Source organism: Pholcus phalangioides, unplaced genomic scaffold, assembly GCF_987345545.1.
Source record: "Pholcus phalangioides strain wild (caught in Gottingen) unplaced genomic scaffold, Ppha-v1.0 ptg000002l_1, whole genome shotgun sequence".
Lineage (NCBI taxonomy): Eukaryota > Metazoa > Arthropoda > Arachnida > Araneae > Pholcidae > Pholcus > Pholcus phalangioides.
The window spans coordinates 5157750-5178334 of NW_028301595.1; the positions used below are offsets into that span (position 1 = coordinate 5157750).

General features: G+C 35.9%; 1 protein-coding gene across 2 annotated transcripts in view; it reads left to right on the forward strand.

Moving 5' to 3' along the window:
• LOC149089122 (ran-specific GTPase-activating protein-like) overlaps positions 1-18600 on the forward strand; it is a 31113-nt gene extending 12513 nt beyond the window's left edge. For both annotated transcript variants that reach the window (XM_089237277.1, XM_089237278.1), the window contains exons 3-6: positions 615-772; positions 8150-8278; positions 11225-11320; positions 16339-18600. In XM_089237277.1, the coding sequence (XP_089093403.1) occupies positions 615-772; positions 8150-8278; positions 11225-11320; positions 16339-16553 (598 nt within the window). In that variant the 3' untranslated portion in view covers positions 16554-18600. The remainder of the gene's footprint in view (positions 1-614; positions 773-8149; positions 8279-11224; positions 11321-16338) is intronic.
• Positions 18601-20585: the final 1985 nt, after the last annotated feature.

Consider the following 20585-nt stretch of genomic DNA (forward strand, 5'->3'; position numbering starts at 1 on the left):
CCATTTTTGCCATTCAATTATGCATAGTAAAAATGCTGCATCATATTCACATTAAAAAATATATATACAGGGTGTTCTGTTAATGGACCGACAAACTCTGGGCTCTTAGTAGGCATCAAGAGGAACAAAAATTGCAATGGAACATGGTGTCGCAAACCACGTTGAGAGGGTGAAAATCGCTTAAAACACACGTGCAGGCGCTTAAAACACGTCCAGAGGAGACGAAAGGTGGATGTCCGTTGATTGCTGAATCAGGGTTTAAACTATGGTTGTATTTTGCGAAAAATGTGAAAGAAAATCTTAGGCACTCTGCATACTGAAACTTCTCCTTGTTGCAGAAATTTTAGAAGAAAACTTTCTTAAATGCATTCCATTGCATGCTCTGTTAAATGTTCTCTAAATGTAGGTTTGGCTGCATGTGTTATAATTCACTAAACAAAGAATATGTGAATTGTTTTTTGTTGAATTTCAATACAAGTGGTATTCATAATTTTTCACTTGAAATAAAAAAAATGAAATGTTATCAAAATTTAATAAAATATCAATAAAAGTATATATCCTTATTCACTACTACAGACTTTGTCCAAGAGTTTGATTAATTTTCTTATTTGTAGGAGAGCAAAGTTGTTCAGGTATGACACAAGTTCAGAGGATCCTGAGTGGAAAGAACGAGGCACTGGAGAAGTGAAAATCCTGAAGCACATAAAAGACAAAAGTGTGAGGATTTTGATGCGAAGAGAGAAAACCTTGAAAATATGTGCAAATCATTACAGTGAGTTTTCCCTGTTTATTGCTTGTTCCACGTGTATTTTTGTTTGTTGCAATACTGTTTGAGAATATTAAGTGGGAATTTAGGCACTTATACTCGTTATATGATATACAGGGCATCCATAATTAAAAGACCCTATTTTAAAGTAGCCTACAGGCGAAACCAGTCATCAGAAAATTATAAAATTTTGTGGTGGACTTCTTCAAGCGATGGAAATTTGTTTCTGGGGGAAAAAAATAGTTGCACATGTCGCCACCAAAGGGCATTTCACTTTAAATACCTGTAGTAAACATGTAAATTTATGTGATTCACGCAGTTAGCTGTTATGAAATTAGAAACATTCACAGAGATTTTGTGTCTCAATGTGTTTGCTGCTCACAATGGCGTTAAGTTTATGAGATCGCGCTTTCTTGATCAAATTGTTTTACCAAAAAACAGCAATTCTGCAGTAACTGCATATGAGAGGCGATAAGAGGATTGGAAAAGGTCCAATGAATGTTAAAACCTTCGGAGTATGATAACGAAATTTAAAACCACAGGATCAATGGCTGTTCGTCCTGGAAGAGAAAGAAAACCTGTATCTATAGATGCAGTACAGGAGGTTTCACTTCAGGTGGAAGCTGACAGAGCTTCAAATTATCATGGTAGCACTAGTTTCAGGCGTTGGGTAGATCATGTTCAACTGTCCATAAGATCATGCGGAATATTTTCCAATATTATCCGTACAAACTTTCACTTGTGCATCGGTTGCTTCCACATGATTATGATGCTCGACTGTGGTTCTCACTGCAGTTTCTAACTCGTGGTGAGGCCGATTCAGAATGGCCTTGGGATATCCGCTGGACAGAGGGAGCACATTTTCACTTGTATGGTGCAGTCAATACTCACAACTGCCGAATTTAGGAATAAGAAAATCTGCACGCTATTAGATTTTCTGTTGCATTCACCAGAAGTGACGGTATGGTGTGGATTTACTTCATCCTTTATTCTCTGCCACCTACTTCTTCGAGGAGTTATGTTCTACATGCCCAGTGACATGTTCGATCCCTGGGAAGCGATATTCATTGCTGTTACAGAATGAAATTGTTCTGGCTCTGCAAGCGTGTCACGCTGCCTTGCAGACACAATCTTTATGCAAGACAGAGTTCTTAAAACATATTTTACAGAAGAACATATCATCATCTGGTACTTCCCTAATCTATGGCCTCCCAATCCCCGGACCTTAATCCATGCTGCTGTGGGGGCATTTGAAACATCTGGTAAGTTGTGACAGTCCAAGAACTTCACCTGTCCTTAAAAGCAGCATTTCATGCCATGTGTTGAACATTTGCCCGCACACACTTCTGTCAGTTATGGAACATGCAATCTTGCGATTTCACATGATATCTGAAAATGATGGCCATCATGTGAAACATGTTTTGTTGCAGTAACAATTGTAAAAGTGTTTAACAATTGTTAAAATTAGAAGTGTTTGCCTAAATGTGTTATTTTTTAATAAAACACCCTTTTGTGGTAACGTGCAACTAATTTTTTCTCCCAAAACAAATTCCCATCACTTAATGAAGTCTTCCGCAAAATTTAACAATTTTCTGATGACTGGTTTCACCTGTAGGCTACTTTAAAATAGGGTCTTTTAATTATGGACGCCCTGTATATTCAATAAAAGGGAGGGGGGGGGGCAGAGATTTGCTGTACTCTAATCTTCCCGAGTCCCTCTCGAAAAAATTTAAGTATGATCTTTCCACCCCCCATCATTCACTTGGCATCCCTGTGAATCAGATAATTAATTTCTAAAAACATGTTCAATAAACCAAATGTTAATTGAAAAAAGGATTAATATACCAGCTTAGAAATAGGTTCTTTTATTAAGCAGGAATTTCTACCCTCTGACTTCTGTGGTACAACTCCCAAGCCTTGGCATGTGTTACTTTTACCACTAAAAGTCACTTTTTTAGAAACTGGTCGCTTTTATTACATATTTTCAGGCCCAGGTCACTTTTTACTTGTTTTTTAGCAATGAGAACTGCGACCTCAGTCTCTTGCGCTTTTCTGCTGTCAGTGTTTCTCTTTTCTTTAAGGAGGAACTTTACCTGTTCGAAGTTGCTAATTTACTCCCTCCCTTCATTGAACTACTATCGTTAGCTCTCTTCCTGGGAGCATACTGTGTCACGTCAGCATAACTTGATTTCAAGGCGCTTGGAATGAAAGCTCCTTGGTTAAAGAGATGCCATTTTATGGAAAAGCCTGTCTGAAACATACTAGCATGAAAGTCATACAACTACAAAGAATTTTTTCCCTTCCTGTACTACAATTCTTTCTTATTTCCTCACGTGCTCACACATTCTTTCATTTTAATCTTATTTTAAAATTCATTCTTTATTTTATTTTAAAAAGGTTTAGTCCTACGGGTCAAATTCCTTTCTTTGAGCATCGCTCAAATTACATTTGTTATTTGTTCTATCGTTACTTTTGTTGATTTTTTAAATCTTATTTGAAATGACAATTTAAGAGGGCCCGTGTAGAAACTAACTTGCGTGCAGCAGTAGAATACTCTTGTAGCTGGCCAAGGTTAAAGAAGCACGCAGGTTTTTGAATTTACTTACAATAAAAAATATTATTTTGAAGAAAAAAAAATCATCCGATAAAAATCACTATCTGTCTAGAAATAAAATTTGTGCTATATTTTCTAACTGGATTTAAATCTCAGCAAGATACCATATCCCCAAATATGATCGAAAAGAGAACTATTTATTAAAAGATCAGAGAATCCTGGATTTCAACATTCACAACACACGTGCGTACTCATATTGTCATATTCATGTTGCTCTCCGAATAAGGTGCTAAGCGAAATGGCACGGGTGATCCCTAATTGTATATATTCCCCAGGGCTCGGCACGGGTCACTTTTTTCCCTAAAAGTCACTTTTTTAGAAGCTGGTCACTTTTATTACCTATTTTCGGGCCCAGGCCACTTTTTCCACTTTTTTTAGCAAAAAAACCTCAGTCTCGCGCGCTTTTCGGCTGTCAGTGTTTTTCTTTTCTTCAAGGAGGAACTTTACCGGTTCAAGGTCACTAATTTTCTCCCTCCCTTCATTGAACTACGATCGTACAAGGAACCCCTATATATATATGGCGTCGTCTTTATCTTCCCGGGAGCATATTGTGTGACGTCAGCATAACTTGATTTCAAGGCGCTTGGAAAGAAAGCTCCTTATACTTGTAGTTAAAGAGTCGTCATTTTATGGAAAAGCCGGTCGGAAAAAAATAGCGTAAAAGGCGTATTTACAACAAAGAATTTTTTCCCCTCCTCTACTACCATTCTTTCTTATTTCCCCACTCGTTCTTTCATTTTCATCTTATTTTAAAATTGATCCTTTATTTTGTTTTAAAAAGTTTTAGTCCTAAGGGCCGAATTCCTTTCTTGGAGCATCGAGCAAGTTACATTTGTTTGTTCTATCGTTACTTTTATTAATTTTTTTTAATATTTGAAATGACGATTTAAAGGCTCATTTACATTGAGCGAGTTTATAAAGAGAGCCCGTGTAGAAACTAACTTACGCGCAGCGGGAGAATACCAAAGCGCGCGTATTAAAGATGCGTACTATTAATACGTATTAAGCGTATTATTAGTACGCTTTGGAGAATACTCTTGTAGCTGGTTACAAAGTAGTTGTTAAAATCCGAATGTTTTAACAACTGGCTGTTGCGAAGATATATTTTGGAAAGAGAAAATTCAACTGCCCCTGCTGGGAATCGAACCCACGTCCATTTCCGGTTGAATTTTCTCTTTCCAAAATATATCTTCGCAACAGCCAGTTGTTAAAAACCTTCGTGTGGTAGCGGAAAGTGACGTCATCCTTCCATAAGTCGCCATCTGGTGGCAGCGTCAGCAGTTGTGAGCTTGGCCTGAGTCTGGTCTGGCCGTCCATGTACGGTCCTTTTCAGTGTACACGAGCTCCAAGGAAAGATTGAGAGATTCGTTGCCTCTGTAGTCTAGTGCGTTCACCCGGAAAGTGAAAGGACGTGGGTTCGATTCCCCGCAGGGGCAGTTGAATTTTCTCTCTTTCCAAAATATATCTTCGCAACAGCCAGTTGTTAAAAACCTTCGGATTCAACGTTTATTTAACCAAATCAGATGAAAATTGGTCATCAGGCTGATGAAAACTCAGTTAACGTGCATGCGAGCCGTACATAGAGGTGGATTTAACGGTGGGCACAGCGACCGCGCCTTTGGCCCCTACTTTATACTTTTTTCCTAATTTAAGGGGCGTAATATTAATTTTTTTTTATGCCCGGGGCCGTCAACAACTGACCTTTATCCGCCTGTGGCAGTAACTTAATTTAGAGCATCTTCACGATGCTGATTGTTGACTTAATATCGACATATTGCGCTCCATTCTCGGTGTTGTGTAAAAAAATCCTTTTTAGACCTCGGAAGTTATTACAACGTTTTTGTCTCGAGTCGCTGTTATGACCGCAATAGGAGAGGGCGGGGTCTGGTTCCACGGGTGTTGAACGAGGAAGGGTGCCGAGTTTACTCTTTTTCCGTTAAAAAAATGGATACCGGCCCCGGGCGATAGTAAATTTTCGTTCGTACTTGCGGCGCGGGTTGCTACATACCGTGATCAAATCCAAAACTGGGGGGGGGGGGCAATGCCTCGAATGGAATTTTTGATGGAATGGTATATTTAAGAAAAGGAAATAAATTCCTTTGCAAAATTATCGAATTTCACAGTCAAGGGGCAGTAAAATTACGTTTCCCCTCCAGAAAAAATATCGTATTACGGCCATGGTAAATCGGGTGGGGGCGAATTCACTGTTTTTGTTCGTTGAAAATTACGGGAGGAGTCAGAGCTAACGTGGCGACTTTTTTTCGCGTTAAAATAGGTAGCCCTGACAGCAGCATCCATAAACTCTATCAACCGCATTTATAAACCCCGTATGTCGTTGATTGGAATTTTGTGTTCATTTTATCCTAATTTTCCGTATTTCCCGATATATTTCTATCGATTTTCGCATATTTGGTTGATTCATGTTATAAATTATATATTTTTTTGTAATTTTATGTGGCCTTTGTCAGCCATCTTGAATTGACCGCCGCAAAACGGCGATTGGTTGGCGCGGAAAAAAGTCGCCACGTTGGTGCTTACAAGGTTCATGGGAAATTTACCGGGGAAGACCGCGGAGTCTTTTTCTGTTAAAAATTACGGGGGGGGGGGCAAAATTATATTGTTTCTGGGTAAAGTAGTAAATGTTTTTTTTTGCTGGGGGTGTATGTTGTGTGTAAAAAAAAAAAGAAAAATATGTATTTACAAATTTTTCTCTCAAAAACCAATTTCAAAACTGATTTTATTTTCTCCCTCACCCAAGGGAGGGTATTATTTTGGAGCCCCCTCCGCCTGTAAAAGAGTAGACCCACCCACCCTTCCCAGTCCAGCCATTGGTGCAGATAGACTTGAAGGTCTTACAGGTGCGGCAGATGACAATTGATATACATCAGTAGGCTCTGCCATTGACGTTGGGGGAGGATGGATTGCCCTCCCTCAACGTATAAGGGGCCGTTCAAGTATTATGTAAGCAAATTTTTAGCCATTTTTGACCCTCCCCCCCCCCCCCCCTTGTCAGCAAAATTTCTTCATCAGCTCTGCCCCTATGAATCCTAACTCATATTTTCATAAAGGGTGGTTGATGACGTAACATTATCGAAACCCCCCCCCCCTCCCCCCTTGTCATCAAAAGTCAGCAAGTCAGAAACCCCCCCCCCCCCATCGATGATGAGGTAATACTTGAACGGCCCCTAACAATTAAAATAATTTAGTTAATTTAATAATTTAAATAATTTATTTAATTCAGTAGTTTAAGTAATATTTTAATTTAATAATTTAAAATATTGTTAAAAATGTAATTTCAGTTTTTTTTTAAATCAATCATTATAGTAAATTTCTTAAAATTTGTTGGAAGATATTATACAAACCTAGGTATGTAAATCAATTTGTACTAGTTAAAAACAGTTTGAGTACATTTTGTATACTGTCATTCATAGCATAACATGAATGAAAAATCCACTAGAATGTAGATGGGACAAATTCTCTCTCATCAAATTTTGTGTTATTTCTTTTTTTTTCTTTTCTTCCTTTGAATGTGAAAATTTTTTCCAGTTTTTGAAGTTTTTCCGGCTTAAATTGATTTTAAGATGGGTTGTGGATAGCAATATGGGGCCATTCAATTTAGCCATTTTTGACCCTCCCCCCCCCCCCCCTTGTCAGCAAAATTTCGTCATCAGCTCTGCCCCCCCCCTGAATCCTAACTCATATTTTCATTAAGGGTGGTTGATGACGTAAGCGTTATTCAACCTCCCCCCTTGTCATCAAAAGTCAGCAAATCGGAAACCCCCCCCATCTATGATGACGTAATACTTGAACGGCCCTATGGGGGGGGGGGGAAGGCATTGCTACTGTTACTTAGAAAGGATGTAATGTTACTCTCTCACACATAGTTGTTGACAAATTTGATAAGTTATTCAAAACTTTTCTGGTTAGCAGAATGCATTCGAGTTTGATTTATTTCACACTACTATATGTAAAAAAAGCAATTTCGATGAGCTCCATTGAAATACAAAGTTTAGTGAAAACTAAATTCAATTTCAATTCATTCAATTTGGTAATAATCAAAATTCATTGTCCATTTGGTCTCTTTCTAAAATTATTTTGGTCACTATTGGGTCACTTTTTAAACATTTTGGTCACTATTTGGTCCCCTTTTTAAATATTTTGGTCACTATTTTCACTAGTTTTGAGGCCATGATCCGTGCTGAGCCCTGATTCCCCCACACAATATTTTTTTTTTTCATCAAATCCACTGGAGTGAGTGAACTCAACCCAATAAAACTAATGCTGGCTTCTAGTCTGCAAGTTATATTTGCTCACCAATATTGTTGGTGTTAAGTGAGATGACCCATGATCAATCTGTTGTTAAAAGTTGGTACATCTCAAAAATCTAGTTTTCTTTTAATTGAAGCATCTCCCATGTGAAATGATATGAATCCCATTGATTTTTTTCCCACCTCCAAAATATTTATACTTATGTAAAAATGAATTTTTGGTACTCGTGATATAGTTGCTTTTACTCAGAGGAAGAGATATATTCATAACAGAGAATAAACTTTTATTTCATACAAAATAAAAGTTTCACTTGCACGATTTATTCTATACACTACATCATGCCCTCGCTCTGGATTGCTTAAAGTGCTCCTTATTCAAATTATTGTTTCCAAGTCAGATTATTGTCAGCATAAGAAACTTGGATTAAGGTACTATTGTAAAATTTTGATCTTGCACTACCTTTGTTGTACATGAATGTTTTTATTTTTATATTTCAATAGTTCAACCTTACATGGAATTGAAACCAAGCAATACTAGTGATCGTGCTTGGATCTGGAACACACTAGCTGACTTTGCAGATGAAGAACCAAAGGCTGAACTTCTTGCAATAAAATTTGCAAGTAAAGAAAGTAAGAGCTTTAAATTTTTTCTTGTGTTTTTCCCCCAGTATGTAGTATTAAATAGTTAAACTACATACTGAAAATTATAAAGTAAGTGATTATTAAGACACTTTTTATCATTGAAGTGGCATGTTATAACTTGACAAATTCCTGAAATTTAAAAAAAAAAAGTGTGTAAGTACTTATGATAAAATATTAGTTGAAGTTCTGGTTTCAATGGGCGGTCACATACATTACTAGTTGTATCAGGATATATATACAGTAGAGCATGGATTATCTGAATATATATATATACACTGATCAACCGAAACATCGGTCAACTCTTTTGGGTCTGAGCTATTTCGACTATGTTTGTCCCTGTGGACTGAATATTTTTGGCACTTTTTATGATTCTTTTAAATACTTAGAATATATATATTCTATCCTAAAAGTTTTTTTTATTTAGAAATTTCACTCTTTCTTTCATAATATAGCAATTTAAAAGTATTAATAATTAATATTTAATGAGAAATAATTAAAGTAGGTTTTAGAGTTTTAAAGGAAGTTCCGCATAAGAAAACGTTTTTTAACATAAATTTTCAGACAATTCTGAATAAAAACTTGACCAAATGTTGTACAAATATCTAAAAATAGTTTTTATTTAAAAAAAAAAATCATCTTGTAAAATTTTGTTCAGCATGGTACACTTCAAAACATGCATTTGCACACAGAGCAACACCACAAGGTTCGTAATAAGTTCAAGTTTCTTTCCGCAATCTTTTTCCAGTTTCTGCCTTTGATTTGCTGCTGCAAACCTTACGTTTTTGTTGGATTCTTTTTTTGGTGTCTGTGGTATTAGTTTTGGAAAATATCTTGCAAAAAGTCTGTCAACTGTTGCTGGTATGCTGTCATCACTGTGCCTCCTTTTCCAACAAATTGCATGAGTTTCTCTTATGTATTTGCTTAGCTGTGGTTTTTCTAATTATAGAATTAGTTTTTCTTCATTGAAGAAAATAGAAAAAAAAATAGCTCTGTAAAATCTTTATCCACTACTGCAGCCACTTTGCATTCTTCTTGGAATACAGGGAGTTGTGATGGGGTATCATTGGTACTCCATTCAGAATCATCCCCCCCTGACTTGTCTCCACTTTTTTCTGTGAATTTGGTGTTACTTGATCATCTGTTGCTAGTTATAGTAAACAGTTCATTTCATCATCTAAAATGAATAATTTTGTAAAATATACGTCCTAAACCATTAAAAAAATAATAATAATATACACAAAATTTTGTTCAAAAGAAAAAAATCAAATATATTTACCGGTGCTATCGTTGTCATCTGAGAACTGCGATTTTGAATCCCTCTTACAAGCAGGCTGGTATTCTGGATCATCTGAATCTGGTGACTCTGACAAAGAATAGTGTGCTAATATATTTGGCTAAGTTCAGCCAAATCATCAGCATTTGATAAGTCTAAAAATCATTTATGAGACATCATGAAACACTACAAACATGGCTACCTTACCTAGGAAGACGAATGTGTTTCAACTGTACTTCTACATCGTTTCATAAAACTGCATCCATTGGCTGCTGCCATCTATACATTTTTTGGAACTATAATACTTATAGATCATGTTTAAAAACACTGGAAACATATATATTCAGCCATTTTATAGCTAGGAGAGTGAAAAGTTGAGCCTTAGTCTGACTCGGGCTTAGTTCCCTTAAACACAAACGGCATCCCGAGTCAGGCTCAGGCTTAGACCTGAAAGTGTTAACCGAAAGCATTCCAGTTAGCAAATTCACTGCCTTGACATGGCTATGAAGTGGTTAAAACAACAACAAGAATGTGATGCTGTCCAATTGCTGTTTTTAAAACGTTTGCAATATTTTAGCTGTAAAAAACGAGTCTCTGCTCTGAAGCAAAAGAAAATTTTGGACTTCTTTTCCTAAACTGTAGGCCTATTTTGATGTCCATTTTGAACTTGTCTAACTAGGCTAGTCAGTTCACAGTTATTTGTAAGACGTGATACAGAGTGCATACAGTTTTGTGTTTAATATCACTTTCTTTGTTTCATATTGTTCCTGGTACAATTTTTTTCTGTGAACGATCGGTTATCAAAAAAATCAGTTATCAGAACAATCCCCAATTGTCTTGGGCAATCGATGCTCTACTGTATAGGCGCCTGTATGCTTCTTTTACAAATATTCTTTGAACTATTTTATATTGTTAGTTGTAGTGCAAACTGAAATTCTTCAGTTGATTCACCAAGATGGAGAATCAATATGGTTATTCATCATTTATTTGTTTACTTAATTTTTATAGTTTCTGTACCAAACTGAAAGTTTACTGCCTAAAAATAAGAACATATACTGAGACAAAGTAATAATATATTGTCAACTTATAATGAAAACCTTGTGCATCAGAAAGCTTATACGATACGAAAAAATAAGCTTATAAACAAACTTATTTAGATATTCAACTTATTTAGATATATAAACTTATTTAGATATATAAACTTATTTAGATATATAAACTTATTTAGATATATAAACTTATTTAGATATATAAACTTATTTAGATATATAAACTTATTTAGATATTTAACAATTTTATCTATCCGATTTACCTGGAAGTTTTCAGATTTTCAGCGTTAATGAAATCAGATTCTTCCAATTTTTTGTATCTTCAAGTAAAAATCTCCGAAAGTCATCAAATTGTGCTTCGTTTGATTGGAAAATTCCTAAAGAAAATATTTCTTCAGTCTAGGAAATCAGGATTTTAAGTACAAATAATCGGTAATTGTCGCTAAATATGATGCCAAAAGCAAGCAAAGTTGCCAATTATTACTAAAAAATCAAGAACGCGAAAATGCATCTCACGAAAATGGGATTTATATATGGTCACCCATTGCAATTCTAAAAAAAATCCCAGAGTTTTCCCTTTTATTTGTGTGACATGTTTTATGTATTTTCCAGATGCACACAAGTTCAAGACAGCTTTCGAAGAAGCTGCCAAGTTTGTTGAGTCTAGAATATCCAATGATGAAGATGACGAGAGTCAATCAGATTCAGGTAATCCTTGTTGCTTTATTCAAATTTTGAATTACCAAATTTATCTCTGAAATTTTGTTTATAAATATTCCTAAAAAGCCTTATACTATATTACTTAGAATTCTGGTCTTTAAGCTTTAGAACAGGGCTTCACAAACAAATACAGTATAAGGACAGTCATCTGCATTGCCCTGCATATGGGCATGCAATTAACGGTTTCTGTAAATCTCTGTGAATTAAAATGATTTCACAGAAATATTATTCAACATGATGGATATGTCCAAGAAGTATCGCAAATTCAAAGAAGCATCGTTGGGAAAAAACATTTCTTTTGATTAGTCGGACAGCAAATGGTGACAAAAAATATGGATCATGTTATGAATAATCAAAAACTGAACTTGAAAATTAATTTCTATCAGGTTTCATCCTCTACCCGAGGCCAATTTGTTGCTGCAATTCAGTCACAAAAGTGAAAAGATGAGGTCACATCAAAATATGCGACAGAAACTTTTATTCACACAACCACATTTTCCTACAAGACTGCTACTACTACTCACAAGAAGAAACAAAAGAGAGCTTTTTCTCCCTTCTCTAACCAAAACTAAAACTAAACTCCCCCACACAGTGGGGGCCCGAAATGGGTTCTGCATTCCAGACAACATACATGTACAGACCTGACAACTCTCCCGATTTAGGCGGGAGACTCCGGATTTTTCATCCTTCCTCCCGCTCTCCGGATTTTGGCAGAAAATTAGATTTTACGTGAGCTTTCACGTTGTCGTGGCGTCAATGATTACCGTCGCTGTTAGGGAAAACCGCCATAGAGAACAGCCGTGGTCATTTCCATCGAGCAGCCGTAAAAAAGGTCTCTGTGACCGCATTTAAGCAACTGGCAAAGACGCGACTTTGTTTTCGTAGCGTTTATCGGCAATCATTTATCAGGGGCATGACTTTGGTTGCCGAAATTCCTGTATAATCGTTATTGTATTCCATTAACGCCCGTGCGGTAAACAAGTTTTTTCGTCCGCAGCTTTGTAATTTGAATTTTTTTAAATATTTTCTTCCGATTAAACATCTTCAGAAGAAAATATAAAACTTTAAGCTATATACAGCTAAATATAAAGCTTTTAAGAATTCATATACCCAAGATTATCAATCACTGATAGCATCCACGAAAGGAAACACTTATACTTTATGAACATTATGTAGATGTGATTTCTCTATTCTGCATGGAAAGACTGTCATGCAATTAAATTCTTCTCTTTGGGGGGGGGGGAGGAAAGAGTGTAACTTTTTCTTAATTTATTAAAAAAAAATTTTTTTTAATGAACTTTTTTTTTGATCGAGACTATGAGTGTCGGGGGGGGAAACTCTGGATTTCTGGATTTCAAAAGTTGGCACGTCTGCATGTACATAAATATATAATATTTCCAATACTGCCGCAATGTTTCATATAAGACATATTTACAATGAAAATAAAATATAAATGTATGTACATAGAATCCAGATTAAAAATAATAAATTACACAAATAATACAAGTTAATTAAAAATGAAATAAAATCACACAGCAGAACCCCTGTTGCCATCTAGCGACATCAAACCCGTCACCAATTCATAGATCCCCTAACATCTCCTCCCCACCTTTTTGAGTCACTGACTCAAAAACATATATATCATTATTAAACAAATCAAGATGAGCTGGTACCTTCTGGCCAGAAGATGTATATTGCTTAGTGTGTTCATTTAACTGTACTTCCAAAGGATATATTCGCTGAACAGGTCTTAGAAACGTCCCTGATTGCGTTTTAATCTTTACAGTGCGGACCTTCCCGTCACGCCCCTTAATCAACTCCACAACTCTTGCCAAAGGCCAATGTAACCATTTCTTCGAGTCATCTCCTAACAAAACGATTTCTCCTAATTTCAGTTCACGTAAATTCTTAGATTGAGCATGTTTTTGGAACAATAAACTCAGGTATTCTTTCTTAAATCGTTGTCTCAAATCATTAAATAATTTTACTCGATATCTTATTCGCCTCTGCAAGTGCTTGGAATCAATCAAGTCTATGTCTGTTACATCAGAATTTCTATTTTCGATCAGAAACATAGAGGGCGTGAGGGGAATCAGATCATCGGAAGTCTCAGATACGTATGTGAGGGGCCATGAATTAATGACAGATTCACAATCACAAAGACACGTAGCGAGTTTTTCATATGAAAGTACTGATTTTTCCAATGTACGTCTAAGTAACTCTTTTACGACACGTACTAATCTTTCCCACCATCCTCCCCACCAAGCGGCTGTTGGTGGATTGAATTTCCAAAATATTCTTCTTGTTTCCTTTAGAATCGTATCCCAATCCAATCATAAGAATTCATTATTGGCACCTCTGAAATTAGTGCTGTTATCCGAATATATGGTTTTTGGTTTTCCGCGTCTTGCAATAAAACGCCTCAAAGCTAATAAGAAAGCTTCAGAGGATAATGAGGTAACAAGTTCAAAGTGAATTGCACGATATACAGCACATGTGAATAATGATATCCACACTTTATCACCGCTTTTCAATTACATTGGTCCTGCTAAATCAACCCCTACAATTTCAAATACAGCAGCGTCAGACACTCGATCTGCCGGTAATGGACAAGGCTCAGGAACCATAGGCCCTGCCTTAAAACGTTTACATTTCATATAATTATTAATAACTCTTTTCACAGTTTTACGTGATCTTATTATCCAGAATTTTTCTCGCAATATACATAACATCATCTGAGTTCCAGCATGACAATTTTTCTTATGCACAGATTCTATCAACAATTTAGTGAACATACAATTTCCAGGTAAGAGAATAGGAGCAAGAAAATATGGATTGTCTTTGAGTTTGGTTACTCAAGATGAGATCATCATCATCATAAAATACATCAACAGATTTAATAGAATTAATATCAGGAAAATACAATCTTTGTACACAACGAATCAACAATTTTTCTGAATTTTCAATTTCTGTGAGTGTAAGATCAGGATCTTTACATTCATTGGAATTTCTCTTGCAGTTATTAACAAAACGTAGAACCCAGCCTGAAACACGGATTATTTTGTCATACACAGCTACTCTCTTTGCATACCATGGTGGAGAGCTTTCTGTCAAGTTGGTATTAACTATTTTGACTTTACGAGTCTCTATATTAACTTCATCTGGTTAATCAAATACCTCACTTAAAGGCCAAAATTCCTTTCCACCATTCCGTTTTTATCAATTGTTTGGGAGAACAACCTCTAGATAATAAATCTGCTGGGTTCATATTTCCTGGAATATGCTTCCAGTTTTGATATTGTGTCAACTGTCAAATTTCCTTCACCCTGTTGGACACAAAAACCGACCATTCCCCATGCTCTTTAATCCACCACAGAGCCACTGTAGCATCAGTCCAATACATGACTTTCACATCAGGAATACATAGCTGCCAAGTCTCCCAAATTTTTCGGGAATCTCCCGAATTTTAGCTTCATCGCTCGACCTCCCGAAAAGTTCTTAAATCTCCCGAATTTTTACGAAAATCACAAAAATCCCTAATTGTCCCTAAAAATTACCTACTTCATTAAAAAAAATCCCCGCTTATGAAAACAGTCCCTAAGGAATTTCTTGTGGGGCATGAAGTCCTTTTTTTTCCCTTTCGAAATGACGTCACACGTCGTAAATGGGGAAATTCCCTTTTTAAGGAAGTTTTACAAACCCTCTGATGGTAACAAGAAAGTTGTTTGTCTTATCGTGCAGGGAAATGGCTTAGCAGCCAATAGTCCTGGATAATAATCGAAGATTATAGTGGCGCGCATATGGTCAAAATTTCTTTTGTTGAAGTTACGTACGTACGATATAACAAAGCATGAATACTGATAAGCAAAAACATATTTATGACATGAATGTCGCTCTCCACTTGTTAATACAAGATATACAGAAGACTGGATGTTGTGAAGATATTTGTTATTTGAGATGTTAATTTTTTAAGGAAGGAAAAACTCATCTCTGCCTCTACCGGGAGTTGAACGCGGGTCCCTCGATTGCCGGACGAGTGCTCTGACCACTAAGCTACAGAGGAGATAGAGATTTTTCCCTTCGCTAGAGCGTATATATGCCGAACGGAACCGTGCAATGGACGGTGAAACCGATCAGCTAATAGCTCAGGAACGACGAGCCACCAGAGGGCTATATATATATGACATGAGTGTCGCTCTCCACTTGTTAATACAAGATATACAGAAGACTGGATGTTGTGAAGATATTTATTATTTGAGATGTTAATTTTTTAAGGAAGGAAAAAACTCATCTCTGCCTCTACCGGGAGTCGAACTCAGGTCCCTCGATTGCTGGACGAGTGCTCTGACCACTAAGCTACAGAGGAGATAGAGATATATACGCTCTAGCGAAGGAAAATCTCTCTCTCCTCTGTAGCTTAGTGGTCAGAGCACTCGTCCGGCAATCGGGGGACCCGGGTTTGACTCCCGGTAGGGAATCAACATGAGATTTCCATTTCATGTTAAAATCAACATAGATACCAAGATATTTTGTATAGTATATATATTTACTATACAAGTTGTGATTAATTAGGTGGCACTACCATTTCAAAACTTTGGTTCTCTCGTCACATTTGTACTATAACTATATTCACTATAACTTAGAAGTTATAGTGAATCTCACTTAGAATGTTTTCCTGCTTAATATGACTTATTTTTGGGTTCCAACTCTTACTCATAACCATAAATTTCCTGCTTACAACTGTTTTCCATGACAGTTTTAACATTATAAGCGGGATGCACTGTATTTTAAAAAGTTCCGTCAGATGAAAAGTTTGCTATTTATGCACTAGTATATTAGAGTTGTGGCACCAAAAAATGTAAATCACGTCACAAAAATACTTATTGAATATTTTTTTTAAATCTATGTTTTCTCTCTCTTTAAACGAATCGGTAAGAAATTTTGTACCCGATAAACTTCTACCTTCTGTTCTTATGTCTTGCACTTTTACAAATATTTTATTGTAGATGAAGAAAACAAGGAGTCCGGTTTGAGTCGTGAATCTGCTGAGAATGAAACTGATGCAGAAAAAGCTCTGAATTCTTCCGAAAACAAAGAGAATCAGAATTCTACGGTTGACCAAGAAATCTCGAAAAAACTCTCTGAACTAGCTGTTGAAGATGATGTCAAGACTTCCAGTGAGAGCTCCGAAAATACAGACAGACACAATATCAGTGCTTAATACATGTATATATTTTTTCTTCTTCTTTTGGCTGTTATATGGATAATGTCCAATATGCTATCCATTGTTTAAAAGAAAAACGTATTGGTGGAAAAAAATGATGGGTATATGCATGACCATTTTTCGCTGCTGACTACAACGAGGAATTCTTTTCTAATTGAACTCTAATTGAACATTGATATCATTTTCGATCAAAAATTGTTCTTTAAGAATTAAAACGCAAAAGCAGCAAAAAATTATTTAAAATTATAACGAACAGAGATAATGGGCTGAATAAATTTCCACATGTATAGTGATGTAAAAACTATTTCGTTAGAATGTATCAAATTGAAACACACAAGTTCACTATCACAGTTTCTCTTAACCCAAGAAGTATTGTGTTGAGCACAATCTTTTTTTTTTTTCTTCTCATGTTTTTGGATTTCATTTTCAACTTATTTTGAGGTCTCTAATCATTTGTTCTAGATTGCATTACTCATGATTTTCCAAAACTTGTGCACTAGAGAATTGTGTGGATTTTTTTTGTGGGAGAGAAATGTGAAATGTGCGCATTGGAGTGTGAAAAAAATGTTAGTTATTAAAAAATACTGTTGTGATATATGCATCAAAGTTGGCGAGTTTTCCACTTTCAAGTTTTTGTATTATAATTTTTTTTCATCTAAAATTGTAAATTCAAGTGAGATTTCAAGTTTCCTATTTTTTGAAGTTATTTCCGCATTATATGTATCAGATAACATTGAATCATCCACACTATCTGATCAAGCATATCTAGGTACAACAAATTTTTTCCGGTATGCAATGCATATGGCAGAAATTGTGAACAGGTGGTTCCTTTCTACCCCCCCCCCCCCCCAAATCAAAGCGCACACCATTTCTGCATAAGAGAGTTGATTAGTATAGACATGAATTAGAGCAGTTGCAATTGCTTATCCAGTTCCTTCCAGAGTTACTTGTTGAGGTCAAGACTTATTTTGCAAATTCAGTTCCTGAACGTTAGATTTCACTAATACCAGTTGATTAAAGCACCTTGATTTATTTTCAAGACATTGAACTAATTGTCCCATTTTATGATCATACTAAGTGCCATAGTCACCGACATGGTTTAAACTGCAGTCACAATTTTTAGCAACATAGATTGGTTAAAAACCTGAATTTAACCAATCCGTGTCGATCTCTTATCAAAAAATTGTGACTATAGTTTAAACTATATCGGTGAATACCGCCCTAAGTAGAATAACAGTTTGATGAAGTGCTGCTTCCATGAGTAAGATGTTGGCCTGCATTTCACATGCCATGCAACTCAAATTGAACGACTGTGGTACACACACATCAGATTTTTTCTAAACATCACTTATACCACGCCACAATACTCTATATTGGCAATCTGTACACACACACTTGTTGGATTGTTAGTTTGAGTAGCATGCATAGGTAGGACACACCATTGATCCAAGTCAAATGCATGGTGTTTTTCATGCCACTTTATTTCTTATGTGAGATTTACGTACTATATCAAAGCCATTCACTTTGTATTTAATGTTTTGTTAACTAAATTTCCTTTATACCTACCTCCATGAAACTGCTTTGTGAATCTGCTTGTTCATCTTACCGAGAACTGTTCAGGTACCTCTGATCTGATAGTGCATGCATATCAGTACTGAACTACTGAGCAACACTGATTGCTTAATTAGTCATCACTACAATTTCTTGCCTTAAAATGTTTCTGTATAATAGTTTTGTTGTTTTTTATTCTTTCTAAAGTGAAATTGTTTTGTTGTGTGTAGTAGAAAATTTTGTATCATGAAATAAATCTCCATTCTTTGATACATTTTTTGTCAAATATGTTATTACAAATGTGATTGAGGAAAAAAATTGTATGTTGAATTCATTTGAAACAGCTTCATCCCATATTAAGATGATATATTAACAACTCATTGTCCATTAAGACTGTAATAATGGGACCAAAGGTTTTATTGTAATATTAGTGACTGTTTTTTTTCCCTCTTCCCCTTGTGCATAATAACTGATAAAGATCAGTATTTATTCAGATTTGTCTGTGATCATTTCAAAAAAAAAAAATTAGTTTCTGAAACAATATTTTTTCATCTCAGAAACATTTAGTCATTTCTTTTTTCTAGAACTTTATAGTTGTAATCTTGGATGCAAATATTATTTATGTGTAAAAATAGTAAAGTAAATCCTCGATTTAAAACTATTAGGATGGAAAGGGTGTCCAACTGTGAATTTTTACCCTACAAATATCAAGAACACTATGCTGGAAATTTATTAGCATTGTAAAAAAAAAAAAATGAAATATCTTGTGTTTTATACTATATATGAATCCCTCATATTAGTTTTCTACTTGAAGATATCGAAGTGGTAATTAATTAGGTTATCCCTACCATCCCCCCAATTCACCCTTGTTAGGGGGGGGGGAAGAAATACATTGTTATATAAATCTGAATTTTGCACCCCTTAAAATTATACTAAACTGTATTCATGTTGGAGTAAATTGAGAAGGTATCCATACTTATATAGAATAAGGCAACCATAAATATTTTTATGGGCATTGTATAATATTCTATCATTGTACATATGGTTTTTAGTTTTTATAATTGCATTTTTAGGTGGGAGTTGGTTGCTGAATTTTAGAAATATGTTATCCATATTTTTACGGGTATCTTTTTCTCAGCCACCTTGGGCATTTTGCCTGTTGTGACCTTGTATTTGTGCTGCATACACATTCCTCTTCAGAATTTCTTATGAATTGGCACATTTCCCAACTTACAAATTATATGATAGAATATTCATATCTCGCATGGCCCCCACCCTGGCCTGGTTATCGGCATACCTCTAGTTCACTTAATTGGGCCCGTGGTATATTAGGAGATTATTCCCAGATCACTCGAGTGATTCGCGGAATGCTTCCAGATTACTTAAGCGGCCCACAGTACATTTACCTTCTCACTTAAGCAGCTTGCGGCATTTCTATAGATAATTTTATTGGCTCTTGGGGAGGAATTGAATGCTGCTTATGTCATCAACCACCCTTTATAAAAATGTAAAATATTCTTAATATCATCTTCCTCCTATTTTGTGGGTACCTGAACTAATATACCCCCATTGATAAGAAGTTGGGGGGAGGGTATTATTTCGAAAATCATTGTGCCCCCAGACTTTCTATCTCCTATGCTCGAAGCGTATTACATCATTTAAATTGCTCGCGGCACATTCCCAGATAATAAGTGGCCCCGCACTCTCCAACAGACCCGTAACCAGAAATTTCGTTCTGGGGGACCGAAGTGACAGAACAATAGATTTGGCTATCTTTTCCCCATTTTTCGGTCATAGAAACATCACCGTGTGTAAAATGTACCTCCTGCTGTTACGTTTGGCAACTTATCGCCAAACACCAGCGTCTATTAACAATTTCGCTATTATTTTGTCATTACGTCTCACTTACTCACACGATACTGTTACAATGATATAACGATCATAATTGTATTGACACGCAATAAATGCAGTGGCTGGCCGAAACATAAGTTCTATGTTTGGTTTCCTAATGAATCTATTATGAACCAATAACAAAGGAATGGGTCGGTACTCTATGAATCAATAAATGATAAAAGCTTCGCTCCGCGAACCGTTATTGCCAACTTGATGCAACTGAACCACATTTGGATTAAATCAGAAAAAAACTGAAAACATTTTTTAGTGATTCAATAAACGATAACTTATTATACGGTGTGGTCCCCTATATCGCCAAGTTCCCTGTTTGGGAACAACCCCCCACCCATTCCCGTGCATCTGACAATTTGTGGTGAATTATAATAAATCATATTTACCCTGTTAAAAGAAATTCAATTTTTCAAACGAAGATGTTAGGGGGAAAAAAATTCTATGACGTCACAGTTGCTTGACTCTGATTGGCTGGTAATGTGGAGATCTCAATTTCTAAAGCCAGGTTTTCCTTCCTGTGCAGCGTGAAAACGCTGATTGGTTAAAACCTTGAAATTCGGGTTTTTTGACCAA